The sequence below is a fragment of the Helianthus annuus genome, chromosome 4 (genome assembly GCF_002127325.2).
Source record: "Helianthus annuus cultivar XRQ/B chromosome 4, HanXRQr2.0-SUNRISE, whole genome shotgun sequence".
Lineage (NCBI taxonomy): Eukaryota > Viridiplantae > Streptophyta > Magnoliopsida > Asterales > Asteraceae > Helianthus > Helianthus annuus.
This window is the reverse complement of record NC_035436.2, coordinates 192,912,980-192,929,875: the sequence shown is the minus strand read 5'-3', so window position 1 is coordinate 192,929,875 and position 16,896 is coordinate 192,912,980. Positions and strand designations below refer to the sequence as shown.

The 16,896-nt window shown below is 35.4% G+C and overlaps 2 protein-coding genes across 2 annotated transcripts; both read left to right on the top strand.

Annotated features, from left to right (window-relative positions):
• Positions 1–511: 511 nt before the first annotated feature.
• LOC110937688 (probable methyltransferase PMT15) lies at positions 512–6,867 on the top strand. The gene is made up of 6 exons (XM_022180138.2): positions 512–1,329; positions 5,080–5,290; positions 5,390–5,687; positions 5,759–6,160; positions 6,352–6,429; positions 6,505–6,867. The coding sequence occupies exons 1-6, from the start codon at positions 637–639 to the stop codon at positions 6,731–6,733; spliced, it is 1,911 nt and encodes a 636-aa protein (XP_022035830.1). The 5' UTR covers positions 512–636; the 3' UTR covers positions 6,734–6,867.
• A 4,394-nt stretch (positions 6,868–11,261) lies between these two features.
• On the top strand, positions 11,262–15,557 carry LOC110937689 (probable methyltransferase PMT13). Its single transcript, XM_022180139.2, has 8 exons — positions 11,262–11,679; positions 11,799–11,916; positions 12,310–12,513; positions 12,637–12,847; positions 13,465–13,726; positions 14,347–14,721; positions 14,796–14,891; positions 15,026–15,557. Exons 1-8 carry the CDS (start codon positions 11,375–11,377, stop codon positions 15,246–15,248), a joined length of 1,794 nt encoding a protein of 597 aa, XP_022035831.1. The 5' UTR covers positions 11,262–11,374; the 3' UTR covers positions 15,249–15,557.
• The last annotated feature ends 1,339 nt before the right edge of the window (positions 15,558–16,896 follow it).

Here is a 16,896-nt window from a genome sequence, read left to right as displayed (position 1 = left end):
TACGCCTCCAACATCGCTCATTTGATCATTTCAGTTTCACTTTATGTTAAAACTTAAGAAACTTCTTACTTTTTGTGTGAGTTATGTTTATGACAACTATGTTCGAAATATGTTAATTACATATCTATTTCTAGTGGATGGTAATCTTTGGGATGAGAAATGCTATTTTTATTCTAAAATGAATATATGTTCGTTTGTATTTGTTTGTGTGCATAAACGTTCATTTGTATTCATTTATGTTCACGAACATTTGTTTATGTTCTTATGTTCATTTACGTTCGGTGTTGTTCGTAAATAGTTTATAAACACATTCATTTCGTTATTGAACAAACACAACAAAAAAAAAAAATTGTATAAACATCGTATTCTTCCAATCTTACAACAACGGATGCAAAAAGTCATCCCGCAAAACCACACAATGTTTCTAGTTCCAAAATTAGCAACATCTACGAGACTAACCTTTGCGCGTGGATGCGCGTGTACTTCTTACAAACTTACAAAAAAGCATAAAGCTGCTTATAAGATCTTCAATCGTCACCTCTGACTTCCACCCCACTCCCTCCCCCTCTCTCTCTCTAAAACACAACACATGTGACCGTAACGAACAACAACACATCACATACACAATTTGTTTTCATGTTACAGTTTTCATCTATGGCATCCAACAGATTTCCAACGTATTTCACTAGTTTAAGGATGAACAAAAGAACCATATTCTTCATGTCTTTCGTTACAGTCTTATGTTCTTGTTCCTACCTTATCGGAAACCTTAAACTCTCCACCACAACCACCGAATTCCGCCGTTACACTTCTTGTACCATCAACGCCACCACCACCGCCGCCGCCGTCAAAACCCAAACCACCCTCGATTTCCACCCCCACCACCTCGCCGATGACCTACCCCACGCGCCACCAGCGGCGCGTTTAAACCGGTTCCCACCCTGTTTATACAAATTCAGTGAGTACACTCCTTGTCAGGACGTTGACCGGTCGTTGAAGTTTGACCGTGAGATGTTGGTGTATAGAGAGAGGCACTGTCCGGAGAAAGAGGAGGTGTTGTTGTGTAGAATACCGGCTCCGTATGGTTACCGGCAACCGTTCCGGTGGCCGGAAAGCCGTGACGCCGCGTGGTATGCTAACGTGCCGCATAAGCATTTGACTTTGGAAAAAGCTGGTCAAAATTGGGTGCGGTTTAAGGGTGACCGGTTTAGTTTTCCTGGCGGCGGTACTATGTTTCCTAACGGTGCCGGCGCGTATATTAACGACATCGGGAAGTTGATTAATCTCCGGGATGGTTCGATTAGGACCGCCATTGATACCGGTTGTGGGGTACGTACGTAACTAATTTCTTACTTGAACACAAAACTTACGTAGTTAATTTTGTTTTGTAGACACAAAACCTCATGTTTTCTCAAACATATATATTTTTTTATGCGTGAAAATTATAAAAACATATTGATTAGAATATTATAAACAATGGGAACATACCGGTTATGATGGTATTTGTATTTATGTTTTCATAACTTTGTTTATTTCTATTATGATATAATGATTTTTTTTCTTTTTTGTTTTTATTCAATGATATTTTTTGTAAACTTTTAAATTTTAAATGTTTATTTTTTCTAGATATTTATCTCTTGTTTTAATTATTTAAATGCTTGCAAATTAGTCGGTTGTCATTTTTAGCATGAAATTTGACGTCATAATATTAGAAAGCAGAAAGGTCTTTATCTGTCATAGCAATATAAAATTGTTTGTCTACAAAAAAATCTATCATAGAAACATGTTGACCATTGTCAATTGTTATAAAAGTCTCTCTACTTAACTATTATTTGATTTCTGTGTTTGTTATTTGAAGAACGTACGTTATAGATATCAAAATTAGGAATACAAGACGTATTTATTTAATGTAATTTAAGTTGTTAAAAAACATATAGAAGATAAATGAAAAATTGAATACATTAAAAGGAGTAGGATCAAATACAAACCAAATTTCGTATACAAACTGTAAGAACCATTTAAAAAGTGGCACGTGGCATCCAACCAATTATAGGGAAATGATAAAATAATATCCTAAATAATATCAATTATATTGAATTCTCTATAAATATACGAACAAGCAATTAATTCTTTATTTGGATCTTTATTTTTTTTCAATATGTTGATTAAGAAAAGTGCTAATATCATTCAAATATGTGCTAAATCAATTATCTTGATTAATTTTCATGTACTAATATAATTCAAAAGTGCTACTTTTATGTATGTATTGTTTTAGTATGTGCTAATTTAACTTTTTTTAAGTGCTAGAATCTGTTCTTACGGTTTGTACGATAAATATGGTTTGTACCGAAACCAACCCCTACATTAAAATACAGAATTGAAAGTGACAATTACGTACTTTTTTAAGAAAAAATATATTTTTAAACGTATATCATTTTCGAAAACATATTATATTGCTTGACTTAGTTTAATTACTTAATTTAATTAAATAGATAATACTTTTGTTATAATCGGTTTCTGACTTTTTCCATGGGTGGAATTATCTTTTTTAGTCATTTCGAGGGGTTATTGGTAGTTGGAACAAATTTTCAAACTATGTTATAAATGTGGTGAAGAATTGATTGATTTTTATCCTTGATTAATGTTAAAGCATAATTGTTTGTTGTAAATGCGATATAACAATAACAAACGATTAATAGACTCAAGTTCAATTCCCACTTGTTTCATATTAGGGTGGATATTAGATAATGATGGTGACAAACCCACCAAACGAACTGAAAACTGCGAATGCTTCTAATTCATTGAATCTTATTTTAGAATCCAATTTATTTTATATATATTTATTATATATATATATATATATATATATAAAGCAGAGTGATGTCTTTATGACAATTCGTCAAGTCCGATCGAGAAACCTGCGCCCAAAGTGCTTACGTAGCCGGTCACCGTTTGGCTAAGATCCTTGATGACTGATTCAAAAACCACTCTAGCTTGATTTCAGTCTTGTGTTAAGTGTTCGCATAGCGACTCAGGTCCTAACAACTTGATGTCAGACTGTTCAACATGAGGGACATCTAACTCCTCTAACACAGAGAACATAAAGACTAGGATTAGATGCTTAACATAACGACTCGTATGCTTTCACGAAAGAAGAGGGGTGTTTGATCCTGAGCCGCACCCCGGTTTTCATCGGCTGTTACTTCAGCGAGGGCTTCTCGTGTGGAGGCAGTACGGTTTCCGGAGGAACGCCGTAACCAAGTCTGACCAACCCAGCGCGGGCCCGGTTAAGACAACACAGTCTGGGCAGATTTTGGCTAGGGTCGTCGTTTAGGCGGTGTGACATTGGATCACTCAAAAAGAAAGTCACCGTTCAAAAAATATAATGATTTGTATATAATTTGTTTTCGACAAATATTCAAGTGAAATCAATTATTTTCAACTTATTTTGATTACTAAGACTAATACTTGAGTAAAATCAATGATTTTCAACTCATTTTGATTACTACAATGTTTTAAAGGTTTTTTATTTGGAAAATTTGTTTACTAAAATGTTTTATTGGTTTTTTATTTGGAAAATATTATTTTCGTCGGGAATATTCTAAATTTTATTTTAATCGGGAATATTATTATATATTAAAGATACAATTTATCAACATATGCATTTCCTGACATATAACCTACTCCTTAAACAAAAGTAATGTAATGTAACCCAACTTACACGATGTAGTAAGAAAGTGACTTTTTTCTAACATTGGTGGATTTGTGTGTAATGTGATATATTAGGTTGATGCATAGGGGTGGTCACTCATCACTTTTGTAAAGAGTATATATGGTACCAATTTTAAATAATCGCAAGAAGTGTATAATAGAATTATATGAATTGCTTTGTTAATTTAATGAGAAAAAAGAATGAGGTTGATGGTTTACAACTTTACATAATCGTTTTATATATTACAATTAAAAAATATAAAAGTATTTATACGCCTTTTATAGTTCTTTGCCTGATAGTTTTCTTATTATACATCCTCTCTTTGTCTATGCATGCATGTATATATTCTATGTGTTTCTATGGTGTAGTTCTAGTGTATTTGTGAACTGAGTAAACAAACCCTTACCATTGATTTACATCATCAAATCTTAAAATAAACTGGTGTATTTTCATCATCAAATCCTGGCTATTGATTTACACTTGTGTATTGATAATCAAGATTCAAGAGCTAAGATTAGTTCATTAGTGTTCATAATTAAGGGGGTTGTTCACTAACGAATCCAACCTTATATTCTATATATTAAATATCATTAATTTTTTATAAAAATTGCCAAAGCTAAAGATTCTCCAGAAAAATCATTGAGGTGGTAGTTGTTAGGCATGGAAAATCTAATCAAAGTGGTTGCGGATGATAATTATCATAAGAAATTAGTTAGCCTTTTTAGTTTCACTATTATTGTTTGGATCTATAAAAACAACGTTTGAATCAAATAACCCAAAATACAAAGGTGTACTAGAAAAATATATTACTGGGCCATACTGGCTAATAAAACAAAAGAAAATTTGGCTTTTTTATACAGTAAAACAATAATATTAAATGTTTGTTTACAAAAAAAAAATGTTTTCATAAATTAACGTATTAAGTAAATTTTGAAACAAATTGGTTGTTGCGAAACTTGGAAAAGGTTGGTTGATTAGATGGACCTACAAAATGTCCATTGGAAGGAAGCAATTTGGACATGGAAACTACTAACCTTTTTGTGATTTAAAATATTTCTAGTAAAATAGTTTCAATTGTTAATTTAATATTTAATGTTTATAAAGTGGTTAATAATACAATGTTATATCCTATAATATATTAGCTGATATGAAAAGTAGAATTGGTATGAAAAGTAGATATTATAGTTATTTATTTGAAATATTTTAAATGATAAAAAGGTGAGTAACAACACTATTAAGAGCATGAAGTAACATCACTACAAGTTAAACACTTTTTTTTTGAATGGCAAGAAGTTAACTCTTTTGTATTTAAAAATAGCTCTTCTTAATCATGTAACATTGTCTCTTTGTTTAAAATCTTTCGATAGGTGGCTAGTTTTGGGGCTTACCTTTTATCAAGGAACATTTTAACAATGTCATTTGCACCGAAAGACACTCACATAGCCCAAGTACAATTCGCACTTGAACGTGGAGTTCCTGCTTTGATTGGCATCCTTGCTTCTATTCGATTACCTTACCCATCTCGAGCATTTGACATGGCTCATTGTTCTCGATGCCTCATCCCATGGGGGCAATATGGTAATCAACCACATTTATATATATATATTTCATGATCGTTTCACGCATAATATATAGTGAGAAAGATATTAATAATGCATGTTTGTGTTTTTCTTACAGATGGTTTGTATTTGATTGAAGTTGATAGAATTTTACGCCCAGGAGGATATTGGATCCTCTCGGGCCCACCTATAAACTGGGAGAAGCGTTGGAGAGGTTGGGACAAATCGAGGGAACAATTCAAAGCGGAACAAGATAAGATTGAAGGAGTGGCGAAAAGCTTGTGTTGGAAAAAGTTAATTCAAAAGGATGATATTGCCATTTGGCAAAAACCTTCTAATCATGCTCATTGCAAAATCACTCGTAAAATCTTCAAGAAACCGCAATTTTGTCAAAATCAAGATCCTGATATGGCATGGTAATATTAGAAAAATTTTAATATATTATATGTACATTGTGTTTCTTTTGTGACGAAATCTTTTTGTGTAGGTACACTAAAATGGAGCCATGTTTGACTCAACTACCAGATGTTTCCAACATTAGGGAAACATCTGGGGGAGGGCCAGTTGCAAAATGGCCCGATAGGTTGACATCAACCCCACCAAGAATCATTAGTCACGATGTTGGAGACATTACAGAAGAAATATTTAAAACCGATACAGATCTTTGGAAGAAGAGGGTATCACGTTACAAATCACTAGACCAACAATTGGCAGAGAAAGGACGGTATCGCAACTTGCTAGATATGAATTCTTACTTGGGAGGTTTTGCCGCCGCACTTGTCCTCGACAATGACCCAGTGTGGGTCATGAACATTGTACCCGTTGAGGCGAACGTGAACACTCTTGGAGTTATATATGAGCGGGGTCTGATTGGAACATATCAAAATTGGTACTTTTCTATCTTTTATTTTACTTACCTACTTATAACTCATCTCACTTGTTAACTTTTAAATCTTCATTTTGAATTTCTATTCTAAATTAACCATTTTTCTTTAATAAAAACGTTACGATTAATAGTGAATACACAATAACAAAACATTACTGGATATATGTGCTTAACGAATGTTATTTGTCGTCTAGGTGCGAGGCAATGTCTACGTATCCAAGAACATACGATTTCATTCACGGAGACTCGATTTTTACTCTATATAAAGACAAGTAAGTTTATTGAAACATTTGTTCTTATTTACAGTATTTTAGGTATATAAAATTTATGAATATTTGGTAGTGCAGATGTGAAATGGAAGACATACTATTGGAAATGGACAGGATTTTAAGACCACAGGGAAGTGTAATAATTCGAGACGATGTTGACTTATTGGTCAATGCGAAGAACATTGCCGATGAACTCGAGTGGGAAACCAGATTGGTTGATCATGAAGAAGGGCCGCTTGAGCGAGAAAAACTACTCATCGCTACGAAGCGATATTGGACAGCCGCGGACCCTAGCCATAATCAATAACGGGTGGTTTTTAACGCTTTGATGATTCATAATAAATGTATTAGAAAAGTAAAGGGAGAATCATTTTTTGAGTAACATTGTGAAGTACATGTTGAATACTACACTATAAATAAAAATCTAATTGTTTATTTTCCTTTTTTTTATGTTTTAATTTGTTATAGATATTGATATTGAAAATTGTTTATTATGTTTCAATTTCTAGTTAGTATCAAATTCAAATCAATTGCAGCAGATTTACTTTACAATCTTCACCAGTATAAGGTTAGAACTTAATATAATAGAATAGAATGTAATGTGGGTTATAATTGAGGTAAAATCATATACAAATTGGCACCTAGTGAAATAGACTAATTTTTTTTAACGGCAAACAAATAATTTTATAAAGTTAAATCAAATGTGCACCAACTTTCCCATGTAAGCGTGATTGCCTTTGCCCGATGTTTTAACCATAAAAATCCCATAACCTTAACCTCTTCCACCAAATTATCCACCGTCACCTTCTTATTATTAAAAAACCGCCTCATTTCGCGCACGCCATATACACCAGATCGAAGTTTGGACGATCGTATAAACAACTTTCTGCCATCTTCTAGATCCACGGCAATGGTTGTTAACAGGGCCGTCTCCGAGAATCCTAAAAAAAAATTTGGCCCTGTGCGAGCGGAAGAAAACGGGCCCCTACAATATAAAGTTAATAACTTAACTTTAGAAAGAAAAAATAAATTTATTTAAATTAGTACATATGTATATACTAGAGAACATAAGAATAAAAGAAAAAAATGGGCCGCTAAAATATACCTTTTTTATGAAAACTTTGTCTGTTTTAATACATTCGCCATGAAAACTAAAATAAAAAATCTAAAAAAAATCTATAATATTTTTAAAGCGTCTTTGCTTCATTAGTTTTAAATTATAAAATAAAAGAAAAGAAAAAATTTAAATAGTTGTTTAGTTATAATTATTTTAAAAAAAATAAAAGAATAAAAAAAGTAAATAATAATATAAGATTTCAGTTTTAAAATGAAAAACAAAACTAAGAATTAAAATAGAAATTGAAATAGAAAAACAATGGAAAAACGAAAAGAAAAAAAAGGGGAAAAACTAAATGGAAAGAAATGAAATAAATTAGGCTGAAAAGCCTTGAGGGGGAACAAAGAAAGGAAAAATTAAATGGGAAAGAAAATGAAAGATAAAAAAAATAAATTAGGCAAAGATGCCTTGGAGGGGAATCGAACTTTAGCATACATCATCCATCCGGCTGTTTTAATTTGGGAACATAGACCACCAAAGCAAGTTTCCAATCTGTTCATTCACTTGAAACAAAGTGTAGATATACACATTTAATACATATAACTTTTTTTTAAAAATAATCGGGCCCCCGGAGGGTTTGGGCCCTGAGCGGTGGCCCACCCTGCACCCCCTTTGGGCCGGCCCTGGTTGTTAAAATCAAGTACATCTCTTGCGCATAAAAAGAAAGGTGTAGGGATACGACACCATCTGAATATCTTCTCCCATACCGTTTGCACAAACCTGCACACGGCAAATAGGTGATCGTTGGACTCCTCGTAGTCTTCACAAAAAACACAATGTGTATTGCTTAACTGGACGTTTCCTCTCGCGAGGGCTGCCTTTGTCGGGAGTCGACTCAAGAATAGCCTCCACGTCAAGAAGTTTACCTTAATCGGACACCATTTATTCCAGCAATGATACTGCCCCACAGCCCCATCCGATCTGGGCCTCATCAGGTGTCTTAATCCACGGACTGAAAATGTACCGGAATCATCCATGGCCCATTTCCACGTATCCTCGTCACCCGTTACATTAATGTTGTCCAAAATATTCGCCAAATCAGTCAACTCTTTTATCTCTTGCTGCTGATACGGACAACGAACCCAACTAAAGGCCACGTACCTCACCCCGGCTTGTACCTTTACCCGATCCGCAACCCGAGCTATTTTGTTACTCTCTAACTGGAACAAAGTTGGAAAAGTGATGCACAAAGGGACGTCTGATGCCCAGCAATCCATCCAAAAAGAAGTTCCAAAACCATTACCCACAACCGCCTGGAAACAACACATTAAATCGATTCCAAAGTGCGTCAATTCTTTTGAAATCCCAACAATCTGTTTCCATGACCCTGGTATAGATAATTTAGCCGGGATAGGGGACCAAGACCTATTATTATGATGAATGCTCCATACTACCTTTTTCCAAATGCTATTGTTTTCTACCTTAAACCGCCACCACCACTTGGCAAGCAAAGCCAAGTTAGCTTCTTTTAAAGACCCGATCCCCGCCCCTCCCATCTCTTTAGGAGCCATGATGTCATTCCAAGCTACCCACGTCGTCCTTTGATGTTCCGGTGTATTGCCCCACAGGAAGTCTCTTCGCAACCGTTCTAACTCTTTGATAACCTGCACAAGTGCTTTGTACGAAGAAAAATAATAAGTTGGCAGTGAGCTGAGTACGGATTTGATGAGTGTCAAGCGGCCCCCATACAACAACGTGTTCGCCTTCCATAAAGATAGTCTGCTTTTGAATGTACACAACCGGTCTCCAATTTCGAGCTAAATTCATATTCGCGCCCACTTGTAGTCCCAAGTATTTGAAAGGAAATGTACCCACTCTGCACCTTAATATAGTTGCCATGCCATTAACCTCCGCCTCATCTACCCTGATCCCGAATAAACTGCTTTTTCCTAAATTTACCTTCAAGCCTGAAGCCAAATAAAAACATCGCATGATCCTATTAATGTTACGAACGTTTGCCTCCGACCACTCACCCAGAAAAACCGCATCGTCTGCATATAAAAAATGCGATAGAACTGGTCCATTAGCCGTGCATTGCGTACCCTGGTAGAACCCCAAAGAAGTCCCTTGTTTAATCACCCCGGGTATACATAAATTTAATGCATGAATGTGACGTACAAAAAAATCCGCCATTCCTAATGGAATAGGTAACAAAGCTACCTTGCCCAACCATTTATGTGTTGGAGAAACCGTTTCTTATTTTGCGCCGAAGCTATTTATAAAGCACTAGTTGAAACAGGTGAAATCAAAGAGCATTACTTGAATACAACTAAGTTATTTTTTTCCGGTGTCACCATGTTGTGCATTTGGCTATTAAGTTATTATAGGATATTAGTATTTTCGGATCATTTGTTATAGTTATATTATATTAATTTAGTGATTTTTTAAGGGCTATTGGATTTTAATAATCTAAAGTTTCACTAGTTGGCCGATAATAATCTTAACTTCAAAAATTCCCTCTAATAATCCTAACTTGTAAGATGTTGGCCCACATCGATCCTTTTTCTAACTGGGTAACCCAGTTAGTTTTTGCTGACTTGGATGCTGACATGGCACACAACTTTATTATTTGCTGACGTGGACGATGATTTGACACTCTCATTACTACCTCACCACCACCATCATCCACCACCACCACCGCCATCTACACCACCCACCACCACCACCGCCATCTCCACCACCCACCACCACTGCCACCACCACTAAAAATCAATTCCAATTATTCTCATTTGTCCCTTTGCAACTATTTCTAGAGAGAGAAAACGATTTCTAGAGAGAGAAAGTGTGCAAAGGTCTCAACTTTAAAAATAACCAGTGGTGGTCCCCCATTTTCACATATTGTAAACCAATGAATCTTTGCTAAATTGGACATTTGCTAATAGAAAAGGAAACAGGGACAAAAATAAATTAAAGTTCTGTCAGTAAAGGTCCATTGATTTATAATATGTGAAAAGGTGGGACTAGGGCTGCAAACGAACCAAATGTTCGGCGAACAGTTCATGAACCGTTCGACGGGAAGTTCGTTTGTGTTCGTTCGTTTATTAAACAAACGAACACGAACAGGAAATTTCGTTCGTTTAGTTAAATGAACAAACATGAACAGAGGCCGTGTTCGTTCATTTATGTTCGTGAACGTTCGGTAACGTGTTCGTTTGTGTTCGATAGTTCATTTGTGTTTTTAGTTTTTATATATATTTAAATACTTCAAAATTCCGACAAATTATATATCTAATAAGTGTCGGTGTATTATATATTCTGTTCATGAACGATTGTTTGTGTTCGTTTGTTTCCAATTGTATTCATGAACATTAGTTTGTGCCCATTTGTGTTCGTCAACGTTCGTTGCCTAAAATTAACAAACAAACACAAACGAAAACGAACAAGTTCATTTCCTTAACAAACGAACACGAACATAAAATCTCGTTCGATAAGTGTTCGTGAACGATTCGCGAAAATATATATTTCTTAACAAACGAACACGAACAAGGTTTTGTTCGTGTCTGTTCGGCTCGTTTGCAGCCTTAAATGGGACCACCACTGGTTATTTTTAAAATTGGGACCCTTGTCAGGCAACGACTATTAGTCAGGATTATTAAAATCCATTATTCCTAAAAAATATCACTAAATTTATTAGCCTGGATTACAAGTTGACCTCTCATTAATTCCAAATTAAATTGGTAACTTATTATGACCATTAAACAAAGAATCTTAACAACACAAAAACTTAAAAAACACTCATCCAAACTCACTCACTCTCCAAGTTCCATCCAACACCCACTTCCAAAACCCTCCCAGATCTCAATCACCCACATGTAATAATCATCTTCATCAATGGCCCATCTCGATCTCACATCCTCTAAGCACCAAATCCGACGATGGCGTTTTCTAGACTTGGTATCTCTCATCTTCTTCGCTGCAATTGTTCTCTTCTTCCTTCTCGTTCTCACCCCGTTCGGAGACTCCATCGCCATCTCCGGCAGCCAAGCTATTGTCACATCCGCCACCGGTGCCACACGCCGCCACCACCTCATTGCCCTCATTGATGCCGGACGAAACCTCACGGTTCCACCGTGTTCCGCCGATGCAGTTGATTACATGCCCTGTGAAGATCCCAACAGGAACCGGTTGCTCAGCAGGTAATAATAATAGGAATAAATAAGTTAAATCAGTAAATACCACATTTGTGTATTTATTGTAGTCGTGTGTATGTTGTGTTATTTAACTTATTTGTTCCTATTATTATTATTATTGACAGGGATATGAATTTTTACCGGGAACGACATTGCCCGGTGCCGGAGGAGCGGCAGTTGTGTTTGATTCCTCCGCCGGATGGGTATAATATTCCGATTCAGTGGCCTGCTAGTTTGTATAAGGTAATGTTAGTTAAATGGTTTTTTTCTTAATTTATGTGAATGTATTGTTTGGTAACTTGGATTTGAAGTTGAAGTTTAGTGATTTTAATAAAGGCTCAAGTTCTAGAATGTATATGGTATAGGATTGAATTATCTATAATATGTGACTTTAGCTTGTAACTAGTTAAAAGGAAATCTCTTACAATTGACGTTAGATGTCGTAAAGTATGATTATTTTGCATTATTTGTAGTGGTGGGGAGTATTATAAGTTGATAATTAATCATACATTGGATTAGTTTTATTACCATTTTAGTTAACATTCCGGCTGCAAACGAACTATAGTATTTTAGTTAAACTATGTTGTTACAAAAAGATTGGCTTATCATACACGTTATTTTCTCTTTTACTTGCAGATATGGCATGAAAATATGCCGTATAATAAATTAGCCGACCGAAAGGGTCATCAAGGTTGGATGAAAAAAGAGGGCCCGCACTTCATATTTCCTGGGGGTGGCACTATGTTCCCTGATGGAGCCGTAAAATATATCGAGCAACTCGAACATTATATTCCTATTTCTGGTGGTGTTCTGAGAACGGTTCTTGATATGGGATGTGGGGTAAGTTTTCTAATATCGTATTTTTCGGGTTAAAAACCGAAACACTAAATGCGCTACAAGTTATTTTCCAAACTAAGTTTTATAACTTTAATTGTTTCCGAAATTTGGTTAACGTCTTTCCAGGTTGCTAGTTTTGGCGGGTATTTACTGGCTGAAGACCTTTTAACACTCTCGTTTGCTCCAAGAGATTCGCACAAATCACAAATACAATTTGCTTTGGAAAGAGGAATACCGGCATTTGTTTTAATGCTCGGCACTCGTCGACTTCCATTTCCCGCCTTCTCATTCGACTTAATCCATTGCTCTCGTTGCTTGATACCGTTTACAGCATACAGTAAGTGCATTTTTTATTTCAACTTCTTATAGAGTTACAGGATATTAATATTCAGATTATATAATACCTTATATAATCACCACAACCCTCTAAATTGATAAAAATAACTTTCTAACTTGACAAAAATGACCCCCTACTTTCTAACTTGACAAAACGCCCCCCATACTTTCTAACCTCTCTTTAACCCTCAAACCTTTGATATAAATTCGAGTTCGTTTACGCTTTAACGTATTTTTTTTTTGTTTGAAAACTAGTCAGGTCAATTATAAAATGTTTTCTTTTTATGTACGTTTTGAGTTGGAGTACGTTTTAACGTAAACTTTGGTTGGAAACAAATCGGGTCAAATGTAATACGTCTCGATTCGATGGTATCAATTTGAGTTAGCGTATGTTTCGACGTAAATTTAGTTCGGAAACGAGTCTGGTCGATTGTAGTCTATACGTTATCATGTCGCGTACGGCACGGTAAAAACCTAGTTATTTAAGAAAGTTAAATGTAAAAATAGCGGTATGTAACTATAATCTGATCTATGATAAATAGTTTTGTTGCAGCTAGTATCAAAATCGAAATTTTTACCGGACAATGGGACTCTCAACATAAACATTTCATTTTGCAGATGCTACATATTTTATGGAGGTTGATAGATTACTACGGCCCGGAGGGTACCTAGTAATATCGGGCCCACCGGTTCAGTGGCACGGACTTAAAAAAGAATGGCAAGATTTACAAGCAGTGGCGAAAGCATTATGCTATGAGTCGGTTGTTGTTGATAAGAACACTGCCATCTGGAAAAAGCCCGTCGATGATTCATGTCTTGAGGCCCAAAACGAACATGGGCTCAAATTATGTCATAAGTCTGATGACCCTAGTTCTGCATGGTACTTTTATATGCATATAAAAATAGATATGTTTATGTAGGGGTGTTCATACAATCGAATGACAAATTTTCAAATTACTCGAATCGAATTTTTCGAATAATTTTATTTTTGCTTTAATTCGAATCGAATTCGATTAAAAACTGGTCAATTCGATTCGAATCCGTATTCAAATTAAAACGCCAATTCGAATTCAATTAAAAATTTGAATCGAATTCGGATAAATTCGAATAAATTCGTTTTGATTCAAATTCATTTAAAATGTGTAAATTCGTTATGGGCTATTTGGGCTTGGTAATGGGCTATTTTAGGACTTAGATTTAATTTATAGATTAATTTATACTATAGTCCAAATGAAAGTTATATGTGTGTGTTGTATATAAATATAATAAATAACAATGTATAATTTGAATCCGAATTTCGAATCAAATTTAAATTTTTAAAAACCGTATTCGGTTCGTATTCGATTTACTGGACGCGAATTCGAATTCTTGATAATCGAATCGAATCAAGACGAATTTTGAAATTTTTCGAATCTGAATCGAATTCGGAACACCCCTATGTTTATGTGTTGTAATCTGAATATTGGAGCTTTAAACATGAGAAATTTGTGGTTTCTGTAGGTATGTTAAGTTGAAGAAATGTGTGAGCCGACCGTCGTCTGTAAACGGGAAACTTGCGGTTGGTGAAATTCCGAAATGGCCCCTAAGATTAACGAAAACGCCATCACGGGCCGGATTAATCAAAAATGGAAATGACGGGTTTGAAACGGATACACGGCTATGGGAAAGGAGGGTTTCTTACTACAAAAAAACATTGAATTTGAAGCTCGGGACTGAAGCAGTAAGAAATGTGATGGATATGAATGCGTATTTTGGTGGGTTTGCTGCTGCATTGATTTCCGATCCTGTGTGGGTCATGAATGTTGTTCCGCAGAATAAGCAATTGACGTTAGGTGTGATCTTCGATAGGGGCCTTATCGGCGTTTATCATGATTGGTATGTTTTCATCTTATAGTTGACATAGTATCATGAATTAAACTTTATTTACTGTCGTTTTCTTGTTAATTTAGGTGTGAGCCTTTTTCAAGTTACCCCCGGACTTACGATTTTATCCATATGTGTTCGGTTGAGTCACTCATACAGGATTCAGTCACCCGAAAGAATAGGTATTATACTCTTGATCACTTTGTATCAACTAAATTTTATGCAAAAAAAGAAAATGTTGCAATTTTCATTCAAACTTCTCTAAGTAATTTCATCTGTTTTTTTTTTTTTTTTTTTTTTTTTTTTTTTTTTGCAGATGTAATGTTGTAGATGTGATGGTTGAAATAGACCGGTTATTACGGCCTGAAGGAACAGTAGTGATTCGCGATTCACCTGAAATGATTAAAAGAATCGATCATGTTGCTCGTTCCTTAAGATGGGAATCGACGATACACGATACAGAACCAGAATCAAACAGGAATGAACAAGTTCTAGTTGCTACAAAAATACTTTGGACATTACCTTCATCTTCCCATTGATACATCAATTCATTATAATATATGTTAAATGTGTAAGTTATACATATATTAGAAACTTCTTCCAGGCGTCAAAGGGTGCGACTTTATTGCTAGCTTGATGCGCAAGTTACGTCATTGGGCAGCCGACAAATTGCATCTTGTTATGAAGTCCTTTTGCAAAAAGGGTGTGGCTGTCTTTCTTGATGTATAAGTTATTTGTTAGAAACTTGTTATATGCATCAAAAGGATTCAAGTTTCTTGATATGTAAGTTATGTAATAGAATATTTTTGCAATCATTGAAGGTTGTAGCTTTATTGCTTGTTTTTTCATCTGATTTTTTATTTACAAATTTACAAATATCATTGTCAAATGTCAAAGGAGGGTGGCTAAGTGTCCATTGAACACTTTTTAATCTGTTGTTACAAATCATTTTTAGCCTCCTAGCTGCAGCCTGTAAAGGTGATGTTTGTCAAAACCCTTATTAAAGAATTTCAAGTTTAAACCCAAGGGAATGTTTTGGTAAACTAACAAAGAGTAAAAAAAAATATTTTTAAAATCGTGTCAAATATAATATCTTCTTGTGTTTATGATAGGTACTGAAAATATGATTAAATTGAAAGAAGAACAAACATGATAATCGGCCCGATTTGAGAGGGGCTAGTCTCCTAGAATCTGATCAGAGATCACAATACAAATAAAATATCTCATACCCCTAAAAAACTAAACAAAACCTGAACATAAAAACTCTAAATCTAATGGCAGTTAATCGACAGTTATGCCCCACTTCCCTTAATTTCTGGATCATCCAAACTTCCTAAATTTTTGAATACTTTCCCTCCAACTCATTTACCTCTATCCAGCAATAGTTCTGACCCAACAACTCTGGGTTTGTATCAATACATCCCACCTGGTGAAACGATTTGTCCTCAAGTCGCGAGGAAGAGAATTGGCCGGCTAAGTCCCTGTGTTTCAAATCAGCTTGTACATCTTTATTCCTAACATGAAGAAACTCCTTCCAATTGTTCATACTTTTCTGTTTTCCAAGATTCGTAGACTTTGATGACATTGATACACGCTTATGTTCCTTCTCATGTTGCGGCAAACAATCTGTCTCATTTGCATCCACACACATCATTTTCTGTTCTTTGATTTTTGGTGTAAAAACGAAGAGTGAGCTCTTTGGTGGAAAAACAGAGAATCAGGTCTCTTTTGCAAGGGTGATGGCTAGGATGTCCTTTTGTGTGTTGAGATGTTATTGATGTAGGCAAAATGGGAAGTTTCGATGGTGGTAGTGGCGATGTCGGTAGTCTTGGTGATGGAAGGTGGTTGCTTTGGCGGCGGCGGCGGTGGTCCCGGTAGTTTCGGCAACGACTGTGGTAGAGTCACTAGTTTTGGCGGTGGCGGAGTTGGTAGTTCTGCTGGTGGCGTTGTGATAAGAGTATAACCCCGAATCACCGGTTCAAATAAAATGATAAAATACAGGATAGATCTAAAGCCCGTTTGTGATACAGAAATCATCACACAAACAAGCGATAGGGCAAACCTAACCCGAGATAGGATACAGATACACCACCTAGCTCCGAATAGGATCCAAAGAACACTGTCTAAGATGCCACACTTAAACTAGCAATGGAAAAAATTAATTCACCTCAAAATCCATTGAGAGAA